The sequence below is a fragment of the Podarcis vaucheri genome, assembly GCF_965113315.1.
Source record: "Podarcis vaucheri genome assembly, chromosome: 4".
NCBI classification, from domain to species: domain Eukaryota; kingdom Metazoa; phylum Chordata; class Lepidosauria; order Squamata; family Lacertidae; genus Podarcis; species Podarcis vaucheri.
The window spans coordinates 36,330,041-36,352,330 of NC_138762.1; the positions used below are offsets into that span (position 1 = coordinate 36,330,041).

Consider the following 22,290-nt stretch of genomic DNA (forward strand, 5'->3'; position numbering starts at 1 on the left):
ATGCAATGCGAACTTTAGACTGTTTCTTCTTGATGGCCAGGAGCACATATACATCAAGAAAGGCACTCAGGCTATCAGGAATAACATGGAGAATGTAGGCCTTGATCTCCCAAGATCCCTTTCAGCTCTGATTCCATGAGTGTGTGTGTGGATATAGGTCTAGCTCTGAGGGTCTTCTGGTGGTTGCCTTACTGTGAGAAGTGAGGTTACAGGGAACCAGGCAGAGGGCCTTCTCGGTAGTGGTGCCTGCCCTGTGGAACACCCTCCCATCAGATGTCAAGGAAATAAACAACTACAGTACCTGGCTTTTAGAAGACATCTGGAGGCAATCCTGTATTGGGAATTTTTTAATGTCGAATGCTTTACAAACCCAGCCAGATGGGTGGCATATAAATATAATAATAACAACACTTTGCTTAACTGGTTAGGTGAACAGGGCATGTGAAGGCCAGTCCTCTGAGGTATCTGTGAGTGATTAGACAAGCCATAGACTGCAGCAGACTGGCTTTCAGGATGGTAGATGAGGAAGTAGATAGATATTCGGGGCTTGATAGGGTGGGGGGGTGAGTGACCCTCTCTTTGCTTTCCATTGGTTCTATGTTCACAGCTTAGCACAGTAAAGCACATTTGCAATCCTCTACTGTATACTGCTCAGAAGCCCTATTGGGTCCAGTCCTTTACTCTCCTGAGAGCGCACCCCATTGAGATCAATGAACATCGGGGCAGGCACTGCGGAGCAGCCTCAGCCACTGAACACGGCTTGGCCTGGAAGAAGGAGGACCCGTGAATGACGCTTTTGCAAAGACGCTCCTCCGCCCAGAAGAGACGCCAACTGCACGCAACTGAGTGCCAGAAAACAACAAGGGAGACTAGAATCAGGCCCATTCATTCCCGCGCATGCGCGTTAGCTGGACTCGCGTTGCCTTTTTATTTTTTTTAAGGTCAAGAAAAATCTGGGTCGCTCTACGTCGCTGTCCTGTACGTCAGCACGCGTGCGTGCCCCGCACCTTCATTTTGCGCCTGCGCGGTACCGGTTTCCTCTGACGAAGCTCTTCGGTACAGCAGTCTCCGCCGTCAGGTTATGGGCGGAGTGCGCATGCGTGGCGGCCCGGCAGCAGCAGCGGCAGCAGCAACCGCCTTGGCCGAGTCTCTTTGCCACGTACGGCAGCGGCGGCAGCAGTGAGTGAGGAGGAGGGGAGCGGGTGGGGGGATACAGGGTCGTGGGGCTGGCTGGCGCCGCGGCCTCCACTTCATGGAAGAAACGGAGCGAGTGGGGTGGGGGAGCCGCTGCCCCTGTTTGAATGGGAGAGGCCGAGCCGCTGCCCACCGGGGAAGGAGCGGGTAGCCGACCGGGGGGGGGGGGCCTCAGGGCGCCTGGATGAGGCTAGGCCGCGCCCTTCCCCGTCCACTCGAGACAGGGGAAGGCCACGCACTGGCTCAGCTGTTGCCACATCAACCTCAATCAGCCCATCGGCCTTGAGTCCTGGTTCTTGCTCTCCCCTCCTTCCCCACATAATTCATTTTCTAGTTTGTGGGCGCTGCGTTAGCCTACTGCAGCAAACAGCAGTGCCTAAGCAGTGTAGGTTTAATTGTGTTGTAACGAGGTTTTGCTCCCCTCCCCCCCAAAAAAACACCCTTGGAAAAGATGCACTTCCCATTTCTGAGGAAAAAGTTCTTTCCCTGCCTCCCCCGCTTTCAGTTTCTCCTTCCCTCTCCGCCCCACCAGGGCTGGGGAGCCTAAAATGGGAAGAGGTCATTTGGGGTTTCTGATTCTTTGTCACTGAGGAAGGCTCTGCAGAATACACACAGCTCCCTTTATTTAAATTCTTCATCTTCTTTGTACATCTTCGAAGTTTGTTTGTTTCTTCCTCAAGCGGCCTCTTCGTACTTGGAGTCTTGTGAGGAGGAAAGTTGTTTATCCAAGGTCACCCCAAGAGGCCAACGGGACAGTTGTTGTTATATCTGGCTTGCTGGACTCTTAATTCTTCTATGTCTTCTACTCTAATTTGTATAATTAGAAGTTGTGGAAATGTTCACGGTTCAGAATCTCAAAAGTTCGAGTACTGTTCATTTCGTTCATGCAAAGAAATTGTTATTAGCCCAGCGATGCAGCTTTTAAAAGTGCTCAGACCTGCTGTCAGTATTTAGTTACTTGACATTCTGAGTCAGCTGGGGCATGAGCCAGCAACTCTTCCTGTCATTGCTTTTTTGTCTTGTTTACTCCTTCAGAGACGTTGGGGTGTGATCAGGGCAAGTCATTGGGATTGAAGAGATCTGTCACGGCTGATATGACAGTGGTGGAAGGAAATCCTGTTCTTGCAAAACAGTTGCATTCATAAGTACATATACTTGGAAAAAATTATGGCAAGAGACTTTTATTGTGTTTCTCTTACATAATTAAGCTTTAATACTGTCCCAAGTATTAGCTTTTGTTCTATACCAGAGACCCATTACAATATTAAGCATACAACTAGTCATTTAATATTTGTGCAGTGCAATTGGTACATGTCTATTAGAAGTAAGCCTTGTTGAGTTCAGTAGGACATGCTTCTAGATAAGATGATATAGGATTGAAACCTTAAATATAGAGACACAACTGAGTTGCCTGCTTCTAAATAAAATTTCTGCCATTGAAATTTCATAAACTGATACATAGCCAGCACTAGAAGCTCAGTTACTAAGATAGTTGGCAGTCTCTTGTGATTACAAAGTTAATGATCCTTAAAGGAATTACTTTTCTCAAATATCCTCTACGCTAATTTAATCTACTGCAACTAAAGTGCCAGTTTTTATTGTACCTTTAACAGCTAACAGGTTTACTTAATTTAAACTTTCATGAACTGGAGCCCAGTTTTATCAGATGCATCTGAAATGGTATTTGCATTTAGGGATCTAAATACCAAAGGGTATTTAGGAATCCATCTGCCAGGGGTTCTTTAGCTGTGATTCCTGCATTGAAGGGAGTTGGAGTAGATGACCCCTTGGATCCCTTCCAACTACAATTTTATGATGTTATGAAATCAGTCTCCAGGTGGGTTGCAAACAGAAATATAAATCACAACAATATCAGTTAATAATATCTTTTTAACATGTATCACAAACTGAAAGTAAAACATACACTCTGAAAGTAAAATACAACTGCACGCAACTGCTTGTTTTGGAGTTTCTGCTGGACACTGCTGGCAGTATGCTGTCAGTGGAACTCTTGCCCACATGATCAGTAGGGCGGAAGGGGGAGTGCTGCACAAATAAATGATGCTTTCTGTAGTGCACAGTGAGAGGCTGCCTAGCCCAGACAGCTGGGCAAAGGCATAAGGAGGGTTTGGATTACTCTGTTACTTGCCTTCTGTATAATAATAATAATAATATAAGAATGAATGTCTATGCTAATTAATGAAAGACTTTGATGGTGACTGAGACTTAACTAAGTTGCCTTTGTGTTTTAATGCAGATTCCACACACTGCTGCCTATTGTTATATTTTACTAACCACTGCTGCATGGCGGGACATCTGACCTCCAGCTGAAAGTAAAAGGGATAATCTGCCCAGCTATTCAATACATTTTACAAGACAGGTACACTTAATATTTGATGAAATAAAGTTATTGATAAAGAAAGTGAATTGTACTGTAAAGTTCACAGTGATAGTGCCTTGTCTGGAAATTCTTAGTACTGTGTTCACTTTTTCAAGCTGAAAATGTCATTTTGAAAAGTTATCGGTGATAGTTCAGAATAGCCATTTAGTTTTATCTGTTAAATTAAAATAATGCTTCAACTATTTTAATTATAGGGCCATTCCACATCAAATCAATGCAAAAAACAAGGGTTTTGTCACCCACCACCTCAGATTTTGATGAGACTTGGTCACACCCTTCCCTTTATTGATTTCCTGATAGCCAGTTTTAACTTCAAATTCAAATATCCCAAAATTAAAACAAGTATGCTCTTAAAAAACACACACCAATATTATGCTAATTTTTAAGATGTACAACTTTGTTTCATTATTTTTTTTCTATTTCAGCTATGGATTGTAGGAAAGTTGTACAAAATGGCTGCCCAGAAGCCACCCCCCCCAAATGTCCAAAAAATGTAAACTTTTCGTTGCAAGGAATAAAAAACCCATAAATTTTATTTGTCGAGATAGAGCATGTCTTTGCAATAATTTTCAACATCAAAAACTTTGGCTTCCATCATGCCTACACGCTGAAAATTCAGGTTTTCTAAACCTAGTTTTTCCGCAGAAAATCCTAGGCTACAAGTACATTTATAAATTTTTTTTAGTCATTTATAAAATCTTTTGAGTGCTGGTGTATTTTTTCTGAAATTTTCGTTGTTTTTTTGAGCTCAGTGTAAAATTTCAAAGAGATCTGATCATTGGTTATGGAGAAAAAAATAAAATGTACACAAGGGTAACTTGTGCCGAGAGTCTCAAGAGGGACAGACAACGTAAATTTAATGAAACTTCGAACTCCTATAAAAGTAAAACTGTTTGAGATAGAGGGAAAAAAATTAAGGGGGTTTCTTTCAACGATAAGGGAAGGGTGTACACCAGATACCCCAAATTTCATCAACATCTGAGACAGAGGTTGACATAACCTCGTTGAAATGACGTGGAATGACCCTACAGTAAAAAAAAAAACTAAAACATTACCTCTGCATAATCTTTGTGACGATCCTACTAGAATGTAAGCAGGGGGTCTGCTGAAGGATCATATTCAGCCTTGGCCAACCCTCTGGTGGGTGCATGCTAGTGGAGTATGTGACCAAAAGTCATGGGGCTGCCCTACACTCTTGTACTCACACCACACAGACTGTACAGAACAAACAGTGCCCTCCCATCCGAGCAGTTTGCACCCCCCTCAGCTTGATGGCACCAGTGCCATGCCTCCTTTGATTATTTGCTCTTTTTCTGCCACTACCACAATTGTGGGGTTCAGGGGCCAGAAAAAAATGGAGGCTGACTCAGGTCTTCAGGCTGGGAGTTAGCCACACCTGGTGTAAAGTATCAAGGAGTGATCAGATTTATTGGGTTTTAATCCTCTGCTTATCTTAGGCTGCTTATAGATCATGTCTTTTCCCAGGAAGTTGGCATCACCATTACCCCTCATTTCATTCTCCTCTCTGAATGCCTAGAGCATTTTTGGAATTGTTAACAGTTTTTAAATCTGTTTTAAGTAGTATACATTATTATATGTGCACTTCTTTCTAGCATCATGCCATTCAGTAATACATTATTTTCCTCCCTAATCTAGTAACATAAAATTGTGCTTTGGCTGGAATGAATCGTGTAATTGTTTCTCAGGATATACTAATGTAAATGTCTTTCATTTTGAATAGCTGTGTAAGAAGGCCAGAGTTAACCATGAATGGACAACTGGATTTGAGTGGAAAGCTTATAATTAAAGCTCAAATGGGTGATGATATTAGAAGAATTCCCATTCACAATGAGGACATCACCTATGACGAGTTAGTGCTGATGATGCAGAGAGTTTTCAGGGGAAAGCTTCTGAGCAATGATGAAGTTACAATAAAATACAAAGACGAAGGTAGGATTTCTTTGAACTTTTAGTGTTAACTAATAGTACAAAAATATTTTTGGTGTTCCAGTTGTTTTTGTTATGGCACATTTCTCTTCTTTTCTGACCCGTGTAGAGCTCTGTTCTTGGTATGTCAGCACAGTGCTAGTATCCTGCAGGAAGTGTGGTAGGAAACAAAAGTTACGGCAGCGTGTCATAGATATTGCTTATTTATATTGTGCATTGCACTGTATAACTGAGTTTCTTACCTCCGTGTAGGTAGTAATGCTGAGCTTAAAAGTCATGCATTCTGTGATGCTGTATCCGTGAGTGATCTCCAACTAAGTTATACATAGAATACAAATTGAAATCAATGAACTTAAGTGTTTCTACTCTCAATATTGCCTAACGTAATGGGGCAGTTCCATCAACCTAGGAAATTTCAGCCTTTTCTGGGACTTTAATAACTACCTTGGGTTTTCCAGCAAAAACTTAAAAGCAAAGGCACTCCCTCAAGATTTAGAACTAGCCTGGGACAGATGCTTGTCTTGAATGAGCCCAAGAATTAATATTTGTAGAGAGTCAAGAGGGAGACAGCTGTGAGACTTGGGGAACCAGTGGTTCTGAGCCTTCATTAGCACAGGAAAGGGTTAGGGCTTTGTTCTACAACTGGATACTGACACCAACAGGAGAAAGTTGGAAATTGACATTGCTGAATCCTGTCAGCAGTCCCAGGGGTCTCATACGGTTCTATATTGGAGGCTTGCACCCCTGAACTAAGATGCAAGTAGAGCTGTGACTCTCCAGACACCTGACTTGTATCCCAAAGGACATTTGCTATATAATAAATACTGCATTATGCCTGTATGCACACAGTTCCTATAATTACCTGAAGTAAGGGATTGGGCAAGTCTCGCCTATATCTGCAGTATAATCCAGAGAGCAGCACCAGTGTAAAGTGGAAGAGCATGTTGGCATGCATTTCACAAAGTAGCTCCTGTCTGAACATGCCCAGAGTGTTTCTCTGCTTCTTAGCTTTTCTTGAAATTACTAGTCATTTGGGGACTGAACAAGACTTTTGGCTCCTGGCTCAGTCTCATATGGAATAATCTATATTTAGGGGGGAAACTGTCAGTATATGAAAGCAACGCAGCTGCAAACCGGTAGCTTGTTGACATCACATGATGCGGCTATCTGTGGGAAAGAATATCCCCGGAAGTTCACGGGCTTCTCAGAGCTCTGTGATGAGTGTAATTTGAAACCTTCCGTTTGCGTATGTACAGGAAGTTTGTCAGACTTGCTAGAAGAACTGAATTGATCGGACATGTTTTTCTGTAGTGCTGTAAAGTCAGAAATAAAAGGATGTAAATAGACGTTTCTGACTATCTCCTTTCCCTGCTAGGGAAGCAGGAGGAGAGGGTGTGCATTTACCCACACTGGGAAAATGTCGCCTATCAAAATCTCCCTGGTCTGTCCAGGATGTCAGCCAGAGGAGGTTACCGGTAAGCAAGCTCCGAGAGCAGTGAGAGGAGCCAGCCTCTCTGGAGGGGGCTTGTAAACCAACAAAAACTGTGTTTTGTTGCTTTGGAATTTACTGGGAGAAATGACTCCCATTAAGATTGAGGTGGTATGTTTTCCACTGGTACTTCTGCATTATGATTTTGGGGCTCCCTAGGAACTCCAAAATTAGCAGATGTGCTTATCTACCACAGGGCATTGGGGCATCAGCCAGCAGCTTTCATAATGTAGCGCCAAGTACTGTGAAGTGGTCACTGGACTTGTTTTAGAGAGCAGATTCTGTGGACATAGTCTTTGCATTACTTCCATTCAGTATTTATATAAGTAACTGCTATGTAAAGTTGATGTAATGCTGGTGAATATTCTGCCATAAATTGTTCTATGGGTATGTAGTGTATGTGTGTGTGTGTGTGGGGGGGACCTGCTAACTTTTTAATCAAGAGCCATTTTCTCATTACAGATACAATTTTTTAATTTGTGGCAAGGAGGATGTGTTTACCTCTAATTGATGCTCTTTAACCATGATCACAGTATTATTTGGAGTGCATAAAATAAGCTTTCATCATGGACATACTGCAAAGAAAAATATAATGTCCTGTGTGCACTCCTGTATGATGCAAATGACTATCTGTAAAGTGATTATTTTTATTAATGTGCATTAGATCTGATTCCTAATTCTCTTTAATTAACAGATGGAGATCTTATAACAATCTTTGATAGCTCAGATCTTTCTTTTGCAATTCAGTGCAGTAGGATACTGAAATTGACACTGTTTGGTAAGTACTGATGATTTTTGAGTCACATGAAATTCTTGTACTGGGGGGGGGGGGATTCTTAGCAAACTAGTTCTTTTCCCTTAACTATTATGCATCTCGGTAATAAACTTCCCTTCATGCCCACCCAGCAATTCAGGCATTTACAGGTGGCATAAGCCACGTTGTCTTGGAAAAGGGCATTTATTTATTTGCTAAGTTGGAGTACCCAGAACTGCCCAGGAGCTTTTAGAAACCAAAAAAACATTTTGTTTTTTATATGGATAGGGTAATTTGTCAGTTTGGACGCATCACACCAAAAATGGGTAAAGTTATGCCAAAGTCATGTATTAGTCTGCCATCTTGATTCAAATTGGTTATTGGAGTCCAAGAAAGACCCTTACCACAGGAAAACTTTATGCTGAGTTCAGTGACGATATACAGTGGTACCTCGGGTTACATACGCTTCAGGTTACTGAGTCCACTAACCCAGAAATATTACCTCGGGTTAAGAACTTGCTTCAGGATGAGAACAGAAATCGTGCTCCGGTGGTGCGGCGGCAGCAGGAGGCCCCATTAGCTAAAGTAGTGCTTCAGGTTAAGAAAAATTTCAGGTTAAGAACGGACCTCCAGAACGAATTAAGTACTTAACCCGAGGTACCACTGTATTGAGAGACTGCTAAACCTAAGCCAAAAAGTGGACAAAGTTACCTAAAGTTTTAGTCTCCCATCTTTATTCAAGATGGCATCTAGCATTCAAATGTTGACAAAGAGCACTGCCCCCACCTCAGGAATCCCCATGCCAAGTTTGGGGATGATATCTTGACAGGTGTCCAGATATATAGCAAACGAACAAATGGATGGGCAGACGAACAAACCATTTCCCAAAATATAGTAAATTTGATTTCATAGGCACTCTTTACTGTAAGATCTTAAGGCAGGTTTCCACAAAGTGCATTCCATTTCCACAGTTAAGGTTGCATACAGGCTGTTCAATGCTTTTGCTTTAATTCTTACAGGCCATAAATTCTTGTGCCATAAAGACTCATTAGTATAATATTTCTTTTACAGTGAATGGGCAGCCAAGGCCTCTAGAATCTAATCAAGTGAAATACCTCCGTCGAGAGCTGATAGAACTTCGTAACAAAGTGAATCGTCTGCTGGATTGCCTAGAGCCCCCAGCTGAACCAGGGCTTTCCACAAGCCTCCCTGAAAATGGTAGGTTGACGTTTGGCACTGCCAAATAAGCTTCCGCAATTGTGTGTGCATGTACACACAATCTAATGCACATACAATCTAATTTCCCATGTAGAACCCACCACCCCATCCTTTTCCCAACCAGAGTTCTACTTAATAAGACTCTGTAATCTTTGATGGCTATCTCTCTTAAAAATAAGTATCTAAATATTGGATATCTTTTCTACGATTTCTGTTGCAACTTGGGGTAAAAATCCTGTGCTAGTATCTTGCTCAACATACACCAAATTTGTTGTGCTAAGGTGTAAAGAAAATGGGATATAATTTGTTGAATAAATAAAACTTATGAAAAGTCATCACCTTAATATGCAACATGACCAAGTGCCCTAAAGAATCCCCATTTTAAATAACTTGTGTAATATTGGTTGTTATGGTGTGCTGAGATGGAATACATTCTTCAGTTTACTGCATTCATGCTGACCCTATCTCTGGGGATAAGTCGGGAGTGGTTCTTAGGCATGTCTGGCACATCCTCTGTGGGAAGAGGGAGATGACTGAATCAGAAAATCCTGAGAGTTTTGAATGTGTGTTTAACTACCACTAATTGGTCAGCTGCCTTGTCAGATGTTATTTGAAATACTCAGACATGCGGCAATCAAGCCCCTGCATGTGTATATTGAACCTTCTTCATATATGAACTTCCAGTTACTGTCTTTGAGAGAGAAACATTTATTGTTCACCATGGGGAAACCCCATGAACTCTCTCTCTCTCCAGCTTGCTGCTTTGCTTCTGGCCCACATCACTGCAAACCCTCAACTCTCGCCTTTGTATTTTTTTAACTGCCAGCCTGTTTCCCTTAATGGCTCATCACCTAGAACTTAATAAACAAGGCATGAGCAATTGTTCTGGGTACAATCATGACACCTGAGTTTCTCTTGTGCAGTTGGCAGGAACCTGAGGAGGTTATTAATTCTTCCCAAATCTTAGTCTCATTTTGTATCATATTCTTACAGATGACAATGCTACTTTTCTTTTGATCTGGAAAGAATATCACCTCATTTGTTGTCTGCTTCTCTAGGTTATACAGGGTCAGTTGGGTGTATCATCATTAGATTGTTACCTTGTATTAGATCAAAATCTGTTTTGTGTGGATCTGAAATAGGGCATTTCACTTAATCTGCTTTGCTGTTTGCAAAATAGATCTCCATTTTGCTAGTCAATAAGTCAAATGAACTTTACACGCTCCATTGTGTTTGGTCAGAGTTGTTGAACACAAACGAAAGCATGAGGTGGTGATGTGTACTGGAATGTATTTGTACCATCTTCAGGGTGGGGGTATAATTTATATTTCGTGTGGAAAAACATTTGACAGTAAATGTTAAAATTCGAAGAAGCAACTTTTTGTTTTGTTTTGTTAAAGTAGCCTTTCTGCATACAGAGTAATTTTAGTAAAAGATAGTAACACTTCTGATGTGGGCTTTGAGTTTTCTAAGCAAGCTGTCATAGTCCTTGAAACAAACTTGGATACTCCAATCAACAAGGCCTCTTAAAAGTTATTTTTTTGTCTTGCAGATGTTGCAGAGAGTAGGGAAGATAAGCCTACTACTACTGACTCCACTGCCAAGCCTTCTACTCAAGTTATAGCAGCAAGTATGTCTGCTTTTGATCCATTAAAAAATCAAGATGAAATCAACAAAAATGTCATGTCAGCATTTGGGCTGGCAGATGATCAGGTGTCGGGTAAGAATACATATTTTATTGAAACTCTTGTTGAAGTTTGAACCTTTTAAAATCATCCATGCATCATGAGGATCTTGTAGAATGAACGTGAGGGAGTTACAAAATTCTTATTTTATTGTAGTTAAAAATATTAGTAACAATTAAACGACAATACTTTTCCAATACCGAAATGTCTTGACAAGTCCCAAAATGTAATTAGATATGGTAGGTCAGCTAACATCTGTTTGGTGTCAGCTGATACTCAGTCTTACTGTCTCATGAACTTGCCCAAAATGCACAAAAGTCTATAATTTTTTATGCCTTTTGTATGTATTCTTCCTGTAAAATGCACACTTCTCAGGGCCTTTCAATGCACTCCCCCCATAAATATCCATATTTTTTTTGGTGACAAGTAATCCTACTGATAGTGGTGTTCCGATCTGCAAGCAAGTTCATCAAGTTGAATCGGTTAGGACCACTGTGAAAAATGGACAACAAATTCCTCCCCTTTCCTTAGATAAAGCATTTTCCCCCCAGACATGTGGCAGCAAATTAGACACATCGATTTCTGTAGCATCATTAATCCATTCCAAGGGCTTGTCTGTGATCTTAATTTGAAGGAAACAATGTATGCACAGCGTGGCATTCCTGCGTAGTATACTACCTTTGCCTCTCTCAGTAGCATAATTCTTGTTTTAGACTATTTTTCTGTCATCTGCAAAAGTGGTTGGATGATTAGTATGCTCCAAATTTAGCTTGCACTTCCTGAAGGTCTTGATTTTAATTTTGCACTAGGATCATTAGATGTGGACGACACCAAAGCCCTAGAACCATCATGCTATATGTACACGAAAAGCGTTGTTTCTGGATTTTTATGTGCTTACAACATGAATGCCACATGGATGGTCAACCTAAAGACATACAACCCATGGTTAAATTGTGCTCATTCTTAGTTTAAAGAATTGAGAATACTATTTTATGTTGTAAAAGCAAAAGCCTGCCCTTGTGATCACACATAAAAATTTGAAAAGCAATGCAGTATGTCTGAAAGAGCCAGAAAACAGAAAATACATGTAAGAGGGTTTTTTGGTGATACATTAACAATAGTATCTTAACAGTAATGACTGGATAGCTTTTCTCTCTCTCTGTGTGAAAACAATCTATAATACAAAATGGAAACTCCTGAGACTGTGGTACGTGGCTCACTTTAAGGGATTAAACATACTCCAAAGTTGTGATCTGGTAATTGACAAGCACATGTACCGTAATTATCACATTAATTATAAATAGGGAGAACTTTAGTTTGCTACATTGCTATAATGTTTCATAGTGCAGAGTAAGTTGCTTGCCCCATTGCTTGGACTAATCACTGTTTATATTCACTGTAAAAAACAAACAAAAAAGTATTCTCAAGAGAAAATGGGGTGTTGAGTTGGTTTTCTTGATGCAAAATTAGCCTTGTGCAAGGCAAATTTAGCATGTTACAGCTGTCCATGTAGACTGTACTTTGAGTAGTGAAAATTGATCTGCCCCAAAGCAGTCAGATGATGAATTCATGCCATAGCTGTTGCATGGTTTGAATTTGCTACATGCTTAGGTTACCCTTGGGTTGTGTAAATTTGGTGCTCTGGCTCTATAAAATAGGGATATATTTGGCGGGTTCGTGTCTAAATATAAATGATTTCTGAAGAGCAACGGCAATAATTACCCTTTAGTGCTACTATGGCCACATTCACATCATACATAATGATGCTACCTTAAACAGTCATGGCTTCCTTCAAAGTTAACATCTCTACTCAGCCTATAGTATAAAAATGACTAACCTGGAACCTAGATATCCTTTATGTACAGGCAACTCACCTTTCATGTGTGGGTTGCATTCTGGTCATTGCACATGTCAGTGGTTGTGGACAAGCCTGTGCTGCCGCCACCCTGTTTCAACTCCCTTTCTGGGGCTGAAAGCAGTGCATATGTCGGCGATCACGCATGCAGGTCACCACCTCCTGTACTTGGTGGTTTCCTTGCTGAATAGACGGTAATGGTTCTATTAGCAGGGAGGATGCCCTGACATCTAATGAAAGAATGTGGGGACAGGAAAGTGCTGTAGAAGTTTCAGGGCATTGGATTTGATAATTTGTTGTCAATCTGAGCAAATTACCAGAAACAGTGTGTTGAGTGTTGAAATTGAAATACTTATTAAATAGTTATTGAACAAATATTTTTAAATCATCCCAGGCTTCACATCAGTCTTGTAGCTGCTTCCATATAGATTGTCATTTATTATTTTCTTTGCAAAAATATGTATGTAGTAACAGGGATGTTTCCTTATTGTTCCTTTGAAATTGACATTTCTGAACATTCTGAATTTTTAAAAAAACTTCATTCAGATTTCATTAAGCTGAGTATAGCTAGCATTCAAACTGCAAAGCCTTTAAAGCAGGTACATCAGTATAAGCCAGCCATAACTTTGTGGAAAATGACAACAATAATATTAGCCCCGACACACCGAGAAATTGTACAGACCTGTTGAAAGATGTTTTATTAAGGAATAAGAGTTTCCCTTGGTAAAGAGGTTTTAAAACACATTGGGAACTTGTTCAGCTATGTTTGTGCTGCTGAAAGAAATTGCCAGATTTTGGAGTATAAAGGTAAAGGTACCCCTGACCATTAGGTCCAGTCGCGGATGACTCTAGGGTTGTGGCGCTCATCTCGCTCTATAGGCCGAGGGAGCCAGTGTTTGTCCGCAGACAGCTTCCAGGTCATGTGGCCAGCATGACTAAGCCACTTCTAGTGAACCAGAGCAGTACACAGAAACCCCGTTTACCTTCCCGCCAGAGTGGTACCTGTCTACTTGCACTTTGACGTGCTTTCGAACTGCCAGGTGGGCAGAAGCTGGGACCAAAACAATGGGCGCTCACACCATTGCGGGGCTTCGAACTGCCAACCATTGATTGGCAAGCCCTAGGCTCTCGTTTAGACCACAGCGCCACCCGTGTCCCTTTTGGAGTATAGTAGATTGTATATTACGCCTTTTAAATATGGAAACATGAAATGGTACACCAAATTTTATTAATGAAAGTCAGAGAGATCACTAGAATCCTGTGTCTGCATTGTTTTCCCCAGGACCCCCCAGTGCCCCTGTAGAAGAACGTTCCGGAACACCCGATAGCATTGCTTCTTCATCTTCTGCAGCTCATCCACCTGGAGTTCAACCACAGCAGCCACCATATGGAGGAACTCAGCCACAAACTGGTCAGATGGAAGGTGAGCAATACCTGTGCTCCATTATCCTGCAGATGGGGTGTTTACTTGCCCTACCCGTCTCTCCTAATACGATGCTGCCTGTGCTCTTTTCTTCTTCAGCTCTACCATTCTCATCTGCGTGTAGATGTCTTGCTCTTTTAAACTACTGTATCCATTGTCAGTTGCTGGCCCTCACTCCATGTGCTCCATCTCTCTACACCCCCAACAATCTCTCAAATGCAGCTGTTTTGCAAGACCTTCATTTCCAACTCTAACCAAGCCTAATTACATTTAGCTGCACATCTCACATTCATCACCCACTATGCTTGTATCTTCCCTCCCTTTGTCTTCTGTCAAAATTTAGACTGTAAGCTCCTTTGAGGCAAGGACTTGTTTTTATGCTACCCTGGCAAAGTGCTGTGTATACAGATAGCACTGCATAAATAACTGCTAAAAATAAATAATAACATTGCAGATGATTCCATTAGTTGTTTTAGCATAACGCTCACAAAACAAACAGGTATAAAAAAAATTAAGAAGTCTCAGTTCTGATTATGCAGCATTTAAAACAGTAGATGGTGCTACAGTGTTTGCAAGCAAGGCAGTCCTATAAAATGAAAACAAAGTACATGAAAACTATTTTGCAGGATTATTGTAGTGGTTTGAAAGGGTTGACGTGACAGTTCAATATTGTTTAGCAGTACTGTCAAACAGCTAATTTTTGTATTAGAAACATCTGCTCTGTCCAGTTATTAATACTCCAGAAAACTTAAAACCTTCCCTTCAACAGTGTAGAAACTGACTTTGCAGAGCAGTGTTTACATTCCTCATGCTAGGTTCTGTGTAACTATAAAATGAATGTTTGCCTCGAAAAGCATGTATTCTATATTGTAGATTAAAATAGTAATCTTTGGGCGCTATCCAATGAATAGTTCTGTTGGGGCAAGGATTTCCGGCTGTGCAGCACAACTTCCCCTCCCTCTCCTCTTGCCCCATGTGTGCACCCCTATACCTTTCCCAAATCTGCTCTAGAGAGTTGTGGGAACCAACTTCTTGAACGGTTGATTTACTTGGTGTTTAATTTTTATTCTTAATTATGATTTTAATGGTGTTTAATGCCCTGGGATTCTTGAGTGAAGGACAGACTTCAAATATCTCAGATACATTTTTAATTCTTTTGCTTTTAACTTTTTTTTTTTTACTGGTATGTTTATATATTCTTGAAAACCACTGATATATTTTTATGATAGTGGTATATAAATATTTCTATAAATAAATAAAGTACATGCACACATATAAGATTGCCTTCAACGCTTAAGCCTTTCCAAAGACCTGACTGTTACTAGCCAATAACCTCTTTCAAATCATGTTTGGATAATATGAGTTTTGTTAAATATAAAAGAAAAGAAAGGGAGTTGGAGGGGTCCTCTCTTTTTGTTACACCAGATAAACAGTTTTCTTGGGAAATCTCAATTTCTTCAAGAAAACATGTTTAGTTAGATTCAGTAGCTTCTCAGTTTTTAAAAATATATAGGTTAACCTTAAGAAAATAATATTTGAGGCAGGTAAGACTGAGCTGCTCATATTTCTTAAATTTCTTAAAGCTTTTAATTTAAATTGGTAGGCCAGATATATCCACAATATCCACAACAAGCTGGATACCCTGCTCAGCAGCCTCAGCCTCAGCCACAGTATGGTATGCAGTATCCAGGTAAGCAGGTGGAAGGTACCTCAAAATTTTTGTATATAGTACAAAATGTGTTCACTTAACTGTATCCTGAAATGCATGCTCTCTAATTCTGTTCTGAAATCAAACTAATTTTCTGTAAACTTCAGTATTTTTTTGCAAAATACCACTGTGCAAGGGACCTTAAGACTTTACTCAGCAACTATCTTCTTGGGTGCAATTCAGTTGCAGAAGCATGAAAACTTTGCGTGTGTGAGAGAGAAAGTAGAGGATCCTGGACAACATCTGAATAATGCAACCATGGGGACAGGGCAGATTAGTTTTTTCCAAGTGGTTACATCGTTCACATAACGATTACCGTTTTGATACAGGCCCCAGATAATGCGGGATAACCTTACTGAAAGGTAGCTCCAAAATAGTTGTTTCTAAGTATGAAGAGCATCTCAGAGGTTATTGGAGGAATAGCATTCAATCCTACTTGTTCTTGCTAAGAGGTTGTGCCCCCCCCCCCAAAGTTTACTGAAGATGATCCAGTTAGAACACACTGTTTTGGAGCTGGTGGGCGGTGGGGGTTTTTTGTATTAACATGTGGAGCATCAAAAGAAAAGGCCTGCATGAGGTTTTTCTTGCTTCCCCATTCTCCCCTGATTGGCCTCCAGAAAGCATCTGGAACTCTTCAGTTGAAGTGAAATTAGTCAAATACTCCCTTAAAATGCTCAATAAATTGGGAGAGGTTGAGAAAACAATGCATTTTTTTCTTTTGAAGAAAACTCAGATCTGGTGTTTACATTTGCCTCGAACATTGACCCATTGAAGTCCTTACTATAAGCTGCTTTTATCCGTACCAGGGCAATTTTTGAGGCCCATTTCCCTATGAATACCACAGAGATGCTACTAAGTCAAGCGATTACAGGCAAAGTTAACTATTTCCTGAGGTAGAAGTTTCTGAGTTTGGTGTTGTTGCAGTGAAGCCATTCCCTTTTTATTTGGCTGTCGTGTGTGCTTTTTCCAATACGAGGCAGTTTCCAATACGAGGCAGGTAGTAGGATTTGTTTCTCCTGATCATCGCCACGTGTCAGTTTTGGTAGGACTAGACTGAGCTATCCGAAGCACACCTAAGCTTGGTAGTGCTCTTGTTCTAAAAAGTAAATTTGAGCCCAAGTTCCAGGTGAGTTCAAAATTTACTCCACTGTATTCTCTCATCCTTGCTTTCTCTGTTCAGGGTCTTGCCTTTTTAATAATTGTTATATATCTGGTGTTTAATGCTAACAGGATTCCAGTCAATGGAGATGTTTCATTGCAAGTAGTTTCAGGTGTGTTTCATGCCAGAAATAAATGGAGTATCAGTCTTTGTACCAGCTTTTTTTTTTTACATTTGCAATCTGAAATTCTTTTCAGTCAGACTGATAGTGAAGCACAAGTATTAAAAGCACCTAAACTGTTGCCAGCATCTACTTTTGAGATTAGTGTCTGGAGGAATTTTTGTGTGTGCAGAACTAAATATGTTCAAGTAGTTGTGTGAGCTGACTTGTTTCAAACTAAGAATAATACATAGCTTGATTATTTATGAAATTGCACTTTAGTAAATTAAGTTATCACTGAATATATCTGCATTTTAAAGAAAGATTTTAAAACATATTGGAAACAATTGCTTAAATGGTTGTTGGATTAAAATGGGAGTTTTAATCCAACAACCATTTAGGCAATTATTTCCAATATGTTTTGGCCATGATAGTTGGGACTTGTGGGAAGTAGAGACTTACAACATCTAGAGGGCTACAGGTTTGTCCACTCCTGCTTTAGAGCAACACTATTGGAGAATGTTACTCCACCTGCACTTTTATGCACTGGAGTTGGCTAGTATGTATCCAGACTGGGTTTTTTTACATTAAAAAATGAAATTCATGTTTTACCCCCCCACCCCCTGTTGTTTTTCATGTATGTTTTTAGCTTTTGTCTGGAATGTCTGTATTTTTTAAGAATGCATGACAAAGTGAACCGTTGTGTTACTTTCACTTATCTGCATTGCTGTTTGGCTCTTCCAGCAGGCTACAGCCAGCAGGCTGCTCCTCAACAAGCACAGCAGTTCCAAGCATACAGCCAGCAGCCCTCACAGGCTCCAGCTCCTGGGTTTCCTGGCCAGCCTCAACCTCAGCAGCTGCCAGCTCAGCCTCCCCAGCAGTATCAGGCAGGCACCTTTCCTGCACAGAACTACACAACACAAGCTTCACAGTCGGCCAGCTATAATGTGACCCCAGCTTCGCAACCTGGAATGGCTCCCAGCCAGCCAGGTGCTTATCAGCCAAGACCAGGCTTCACTCCACCGCCTGGAACTACTATGACACCCCCTCCAAGTGGCCCTAATCCATATGCACGCAATCGCCCTCCTTTTGGCCAGGGTTACACCCAGCCAGGTCCTGGCTATCGATAAGGAAGCTGTGCTGTTGATGGGCCCCAAGTAAGTCCAAGTTGTTGCCGTTGCTATTCCATCCATACAGACTCCAAGGTTCTTTAACTAAAATATGGAAACTAATGAAAGGCAGAATATTCTATGGTATCACTGTTGCTGTATAATTTGCTGGGATAAATGACCAAATGAATCTTGTTTTCTGCTTTAAATTGTATTGGCTTTCTAGTTTAATATTGGAAACACTACCTAAATGTTTGTAAAGTAATGACATTCTGACTTGCCATATTAAACTACTAGGTGAAAAAAATTAGCTGAAATCTGGCTTGTTTTTACTAATAAAATATGTACTAAATTAGACCCACTTGTTAAAACTAGGTATGATGTTTAAATTGTAACATGCACATTGAAATTGAATAAAATATTCAAATCATCCTTTTTTGTTCAATTGCCGGGCATTGTGTTTTTACTACATCCATTGCAACGTCAGCAGCTATAGTAAAGAACCCTCACCCCCCAATCAGGAATGCTTCAACCAATATAATTCTTCATGTAAGCCATCCCAGCTTTACTGGGGGGCTTCAGAAGACCTTGGACGCTGGCAAATTGTTACCAGCAAGTGTAGGTAATAGTTAACTAGGTGGAATGATAGTCACTGTGTAAGGCATTGTACCTGTGTCCTAGGTGTAGTGACTACTAATCCCTATAATGACCTGAGGCACTGCCTGTGCACTATACTAGGAAGGATTGATGTCCACTTCATGGTATTCACAGCTATTGAATCACATGCACCATGTCCTTTTCACCATCCAAGGGAATCTTGGAAATAGCTGTTTACTGACTCAAGCGCAACAAATTAATGGTTGTATCAAAATGCATTCACAAACTTAATGTGACAGTGAATGTTCTGTGAAGTACTCACGTGACAGGCTTATTATAGTGCATGGGAATCATAACCTGTTAAGAGCATATATTGAAACACATTGGGTTATAGCCAGCTAAATTCTACTCAGGTCTGTTGATTTCAATGAGTCTGCTCTAAGTCGTGCCCATTAATTTCATTCTTAACGTTGGAGACAACCCATTCGCATTTAGTTCTGTGGAATGAAGCAGTTGAACTATTAGAGGTTACATTTTCAAAAGCCCCCATATATGTTAAAGTTCATAAAGTAACATGATTTAACTATTTCAACCAATAATAGACTTAAGGTACCCAGCTATTACAACTGTATGAACCAATAGCTCCTTGTGATACTGCAAAACCATTTCGATTTATATATGTGCAGCTGCCACAAATGCACAACTTGCTAAGGTTGCATGTGCATGTCCTGTACGGGAGCACAATGTGTCACACAATGCTTCCATGTAAGACAAACCCAGCACATTCATTTAGGCAACCACATGAGGCTATGGAGCCTCTCAGCTAAGCCATATTGAGGGAGATGCTCTATTTCACATTGTTTACAAAATCTTAGTTAAGGAAGGATGTGGCACACTCTGAGTTTGCTGTCAATCTGTTGTACTGAAACAGGACACTCCCACCTCCCCCAAACTATCCGATAATTTCAGTTATAATTTCAAAATTGCAACTAAAGGTTACTGGAAAGTCTTTGAAGCGGCTCTCAAGAGAATTTAGAATTGTTTTCAGAATTTTTCAGTTTTGTGTCTGCTGAATATACCAATGGATCAAATACTACTTATGATTTAAAATACTTTATTAAGAGTACAGTGTACCGGCAATGTACTTAAAAGTTTTTTTTATTATAAACAACCAATCCAATATTCCTTGTGTTCTTTTTTAATACGCTGAATAAACACCTTTAAAAACCTACATCTCTTTATATATATAATGTTTAAATGTTTAAGCAATACAAATATATCACTTTGTGTAGAGGGGAAGCACAGAGCCATTTTTAAAATACTGCTTTCATTTTTCCATTCTACAAAACAGCTCACATTACTGTTTCAACTGTATATAAAGATTTTTGTATGCTTCAGCCGTAATATATTCTACATGGTATTTGACTGAAGTCTGCATTCATCTTTACTCAACACAGTTAAAACCTAATAATCATACTAGCTTGTTAAGGGTACCTTTAAACCTGCTTATTCTTGATTTTATGTCTTGATTTTTTGGGAGCACTTTATAAATTACGAATATTGCATACATGTTGGGAAGGCAGGTTTCACTGGAAGCAGTGAATGATTCTCTGCTTTGTACTGTAAAGGCAAACATAGTGCTTAAAATATATGACCTTGGTAAGAATTAGAGCACACAGTATTTTGAGATGCAACATCCTGTTTTGCTCCATTATAATGATAGTGATCACAAGGTTAAGGTTTGTACAGATCATCTCCCTGTTGTTTGCTGTAGCAACAGATTTTACCTTTAGGTGGCTGCATTCTACCTTTCGATCAGAGCTGAAATCAATCCACTATAGAGCGGCAAAAATCTGCAGAGACATAGCTTCCAGTTACTCCAAAAGCACCATAGAAGCATGTGTATACAGTCCCTTCAATAGTTGGCTCCATCTATGCAAGACAAGCGTCTTGAGGAGTAGGCTTTACAAGCAAGCTGTAACCTGCTTTTGCCAAATAAAAGTCCTGCTGGACATACAAAATTAAAACGAATAGAGAATAAAACCTACCCTTAGGTGAGTTCTCCACAAAATGATGCAGGCATCCAATCTACCTCAGGCCAAGTGGTGAGCATTTTGCCACACTTTCAAATGGCAGAACGATTATTGACATGGGCTCAGTCAAATGGTTCTCTGGCATATGGCTGCCATGTTTAAAAACAGGCTATCTGAGTACAGAGCTGTACAGAGAGCATCATTAGCTTTCCAGAGTGTTCAAATAGAGAACTGTATATTTGCAGCCTGGGCATATAAAATAGCAGAAAAGCTAACCTGACAGAATAACTTAAATGAGTTGAAAAATAAATCAGAACACGTACTTCGGCAGTATGCATCAATAAAATTCAGAATACATACTTTTCCATAAAAGGTGCCTCAAACAATGATAAATAATAAACTACATCTTTCAAAATATGTAGAAGGCACCAGAAGAGACTTAAGAGGGAGCCAGCTTCCCAAGTATTTTATGACATGTTCTAAGTTCCTACAACAGATCCATGAATCTGGACAACTATAATTAAGCAGCCAATGCTATCAAACAGTTAACACAGTATTGTTAGATTTCAGAATGAACAATACTACACCCACAACACATTTCCATCTCTCAGCTTGCCTGGCTTAGCCATAGCTGGATTGCGGCCATTTGGTATCATCCTTTGCTCTGCCATTTGTCTTATCTCTTGCTCTACCATTTTCCAGGTATTGTTGCTCCACACTCATACCAGTGGACGTAGTTAGTATGCGTCTCCGCGCCTATTTTCCCAAACTTGACCGGCTCCTGTCGCACCGCTCTAAAAAAGCCTGGTAAAACAAAATGAGGGAAAGTAGAAGTTGAACACTGAAATGCTGGTTCTGGTATTAACATTTGCCTAGGTGTACACTAGGTGTAAAATCTCTTACGGCCTCCCTTTCTTCTCCTATTTGCCAGGAGGTGATGGGACCAGTGGCCATTATCTTAGTTTTTTTGATGTGGAGCTTCAAATATGGTTTGAAGCTCAACATCAAAAAAACTAAGACCATGGCCACTGGTCCCATCACCTCCTGGCAAATAGAAGGGGAAGAAATGGAGGCAGTGAGAGATTTTACTTTCTTGGGCTCCATGATCACTGCAGATGGTGACAGCAGCCACGAAATAAAAAGACACCTGCTTCTTGGGAGAAAAGCAATGACAAACCTAGACAGCATCTTAAGACATCACCATGCCAACAAAGGTCCGTATAGTTAAAGCTATGGTTTTCCCAGTAGTAATGTATGGAAGTGAGAGCTGGACCATAAAGTAGGCTGAGTGCCAAAGAATTGATGCTTTTGAATTATGGTGCTGGAGGAGACTCCTGCGAGTCCCATGGACTGCAAGAAGATCAAACCTCTCCATTCTTTGGGAAATCAGCCCTGAGTGCTCACTGGAAGGACAGATCCTGAAGCTGAGGCTCCAATACTTTGGCCACCTCATGAGAAGAGAAGACTCTCTGGAGAAAACCCTGATGTTGGGAAAGATGGAGGGCACAAGGAGAAGGGGACGACAGAGGATGAGATGGTTGGACAGTGTTCTTGAAGCTACCAGCATGAGTTTGACCAAACTGCAGGAGGCAGTGGAAGACAGGAGTGCCTGGCGTGC

The 22,290-nt window shown here is 40.6% G+C and overlaps 2 protein-coding genes across 49 annotated transcripts in view; one reads left to right on the plus strand and one right to left on the minus strand.

The window, feature by feature from the left end:
* The first annotated feature begins 1,030 nt into the window (after positions 1 to 1,030).
* On the plus strand, positions 1,031 to 18,487 carry TFG (trafficking from ER to golgi regulator). 6 transcript variants are annotated; one of them, XM_082221024.1, is made up of 9 exons: positions 1,031 to 1,179; positions 3,452 to 3,574; positions 5,337 to 5,545; positions 7,726 to 7,809; positions 8,857 to 9,003; positions 10,556 to 10,723; positions 13,826 to 13,966; positions 15,570 to 15,656; positions 17,678 to 18,487. In XM_082221024.1, the coding sequence occupies exons 3-9, from the start codon at positions 5,362 to 5,364 to the stop codon at positions 18,061 to 18,063; spliced, it is 1,197 nt and encodes a 398-aa protein (XP_082077150.1). In that variant the 5' UTR covers positions 1,031 to 1,179; positions 3,452 to 3,574; positions 5,337 to 5,361; the 3' UTR covers positions 18,064 to 18,487. The 6 variants fall into 6 exon arrangements, with proteins under 6 accessions (XP_082077150.1, XP_082077149.1, XP_082077147.1 ...); XM_082221025.1 differs by lacking the exon at positions 1,031 to 1,179 and adding an exon at positions 2,916 to 3,031; XM_082221023.1 differs by lacking the exon at positions 3,452 to 3,574 and having other exon boundaries at positions 1,061 to 1,179; positions 10,556 to 10,633.
* Positions 18,488 to 19,736: 1,249 nt separating this feature from the next.
* ABI3BP (ABI family member 3 binding protein) overlaps positions 19,737 to 22,290 on the minus strand; it is a 128,813-nt gene continuing 126,259 nt past the window's right edge. For all 43 annotated transcript variants that reach the window (XM_082220943.1, XM_082220944.1, XM_082220982.1 and 40 more), the window contains one exon: positions 19,737 to 21,476. In XM_082220943.1, coding sequence (XP_082077069.1) covers positions 21,361 to 21,476 — 116 coding nt within the window. In that variant the 3' untranslated portion in view covers positions 19,737 to 21,360. The remainder of the gene's footprint in view (positions 21,477 to 22,290) is intronic.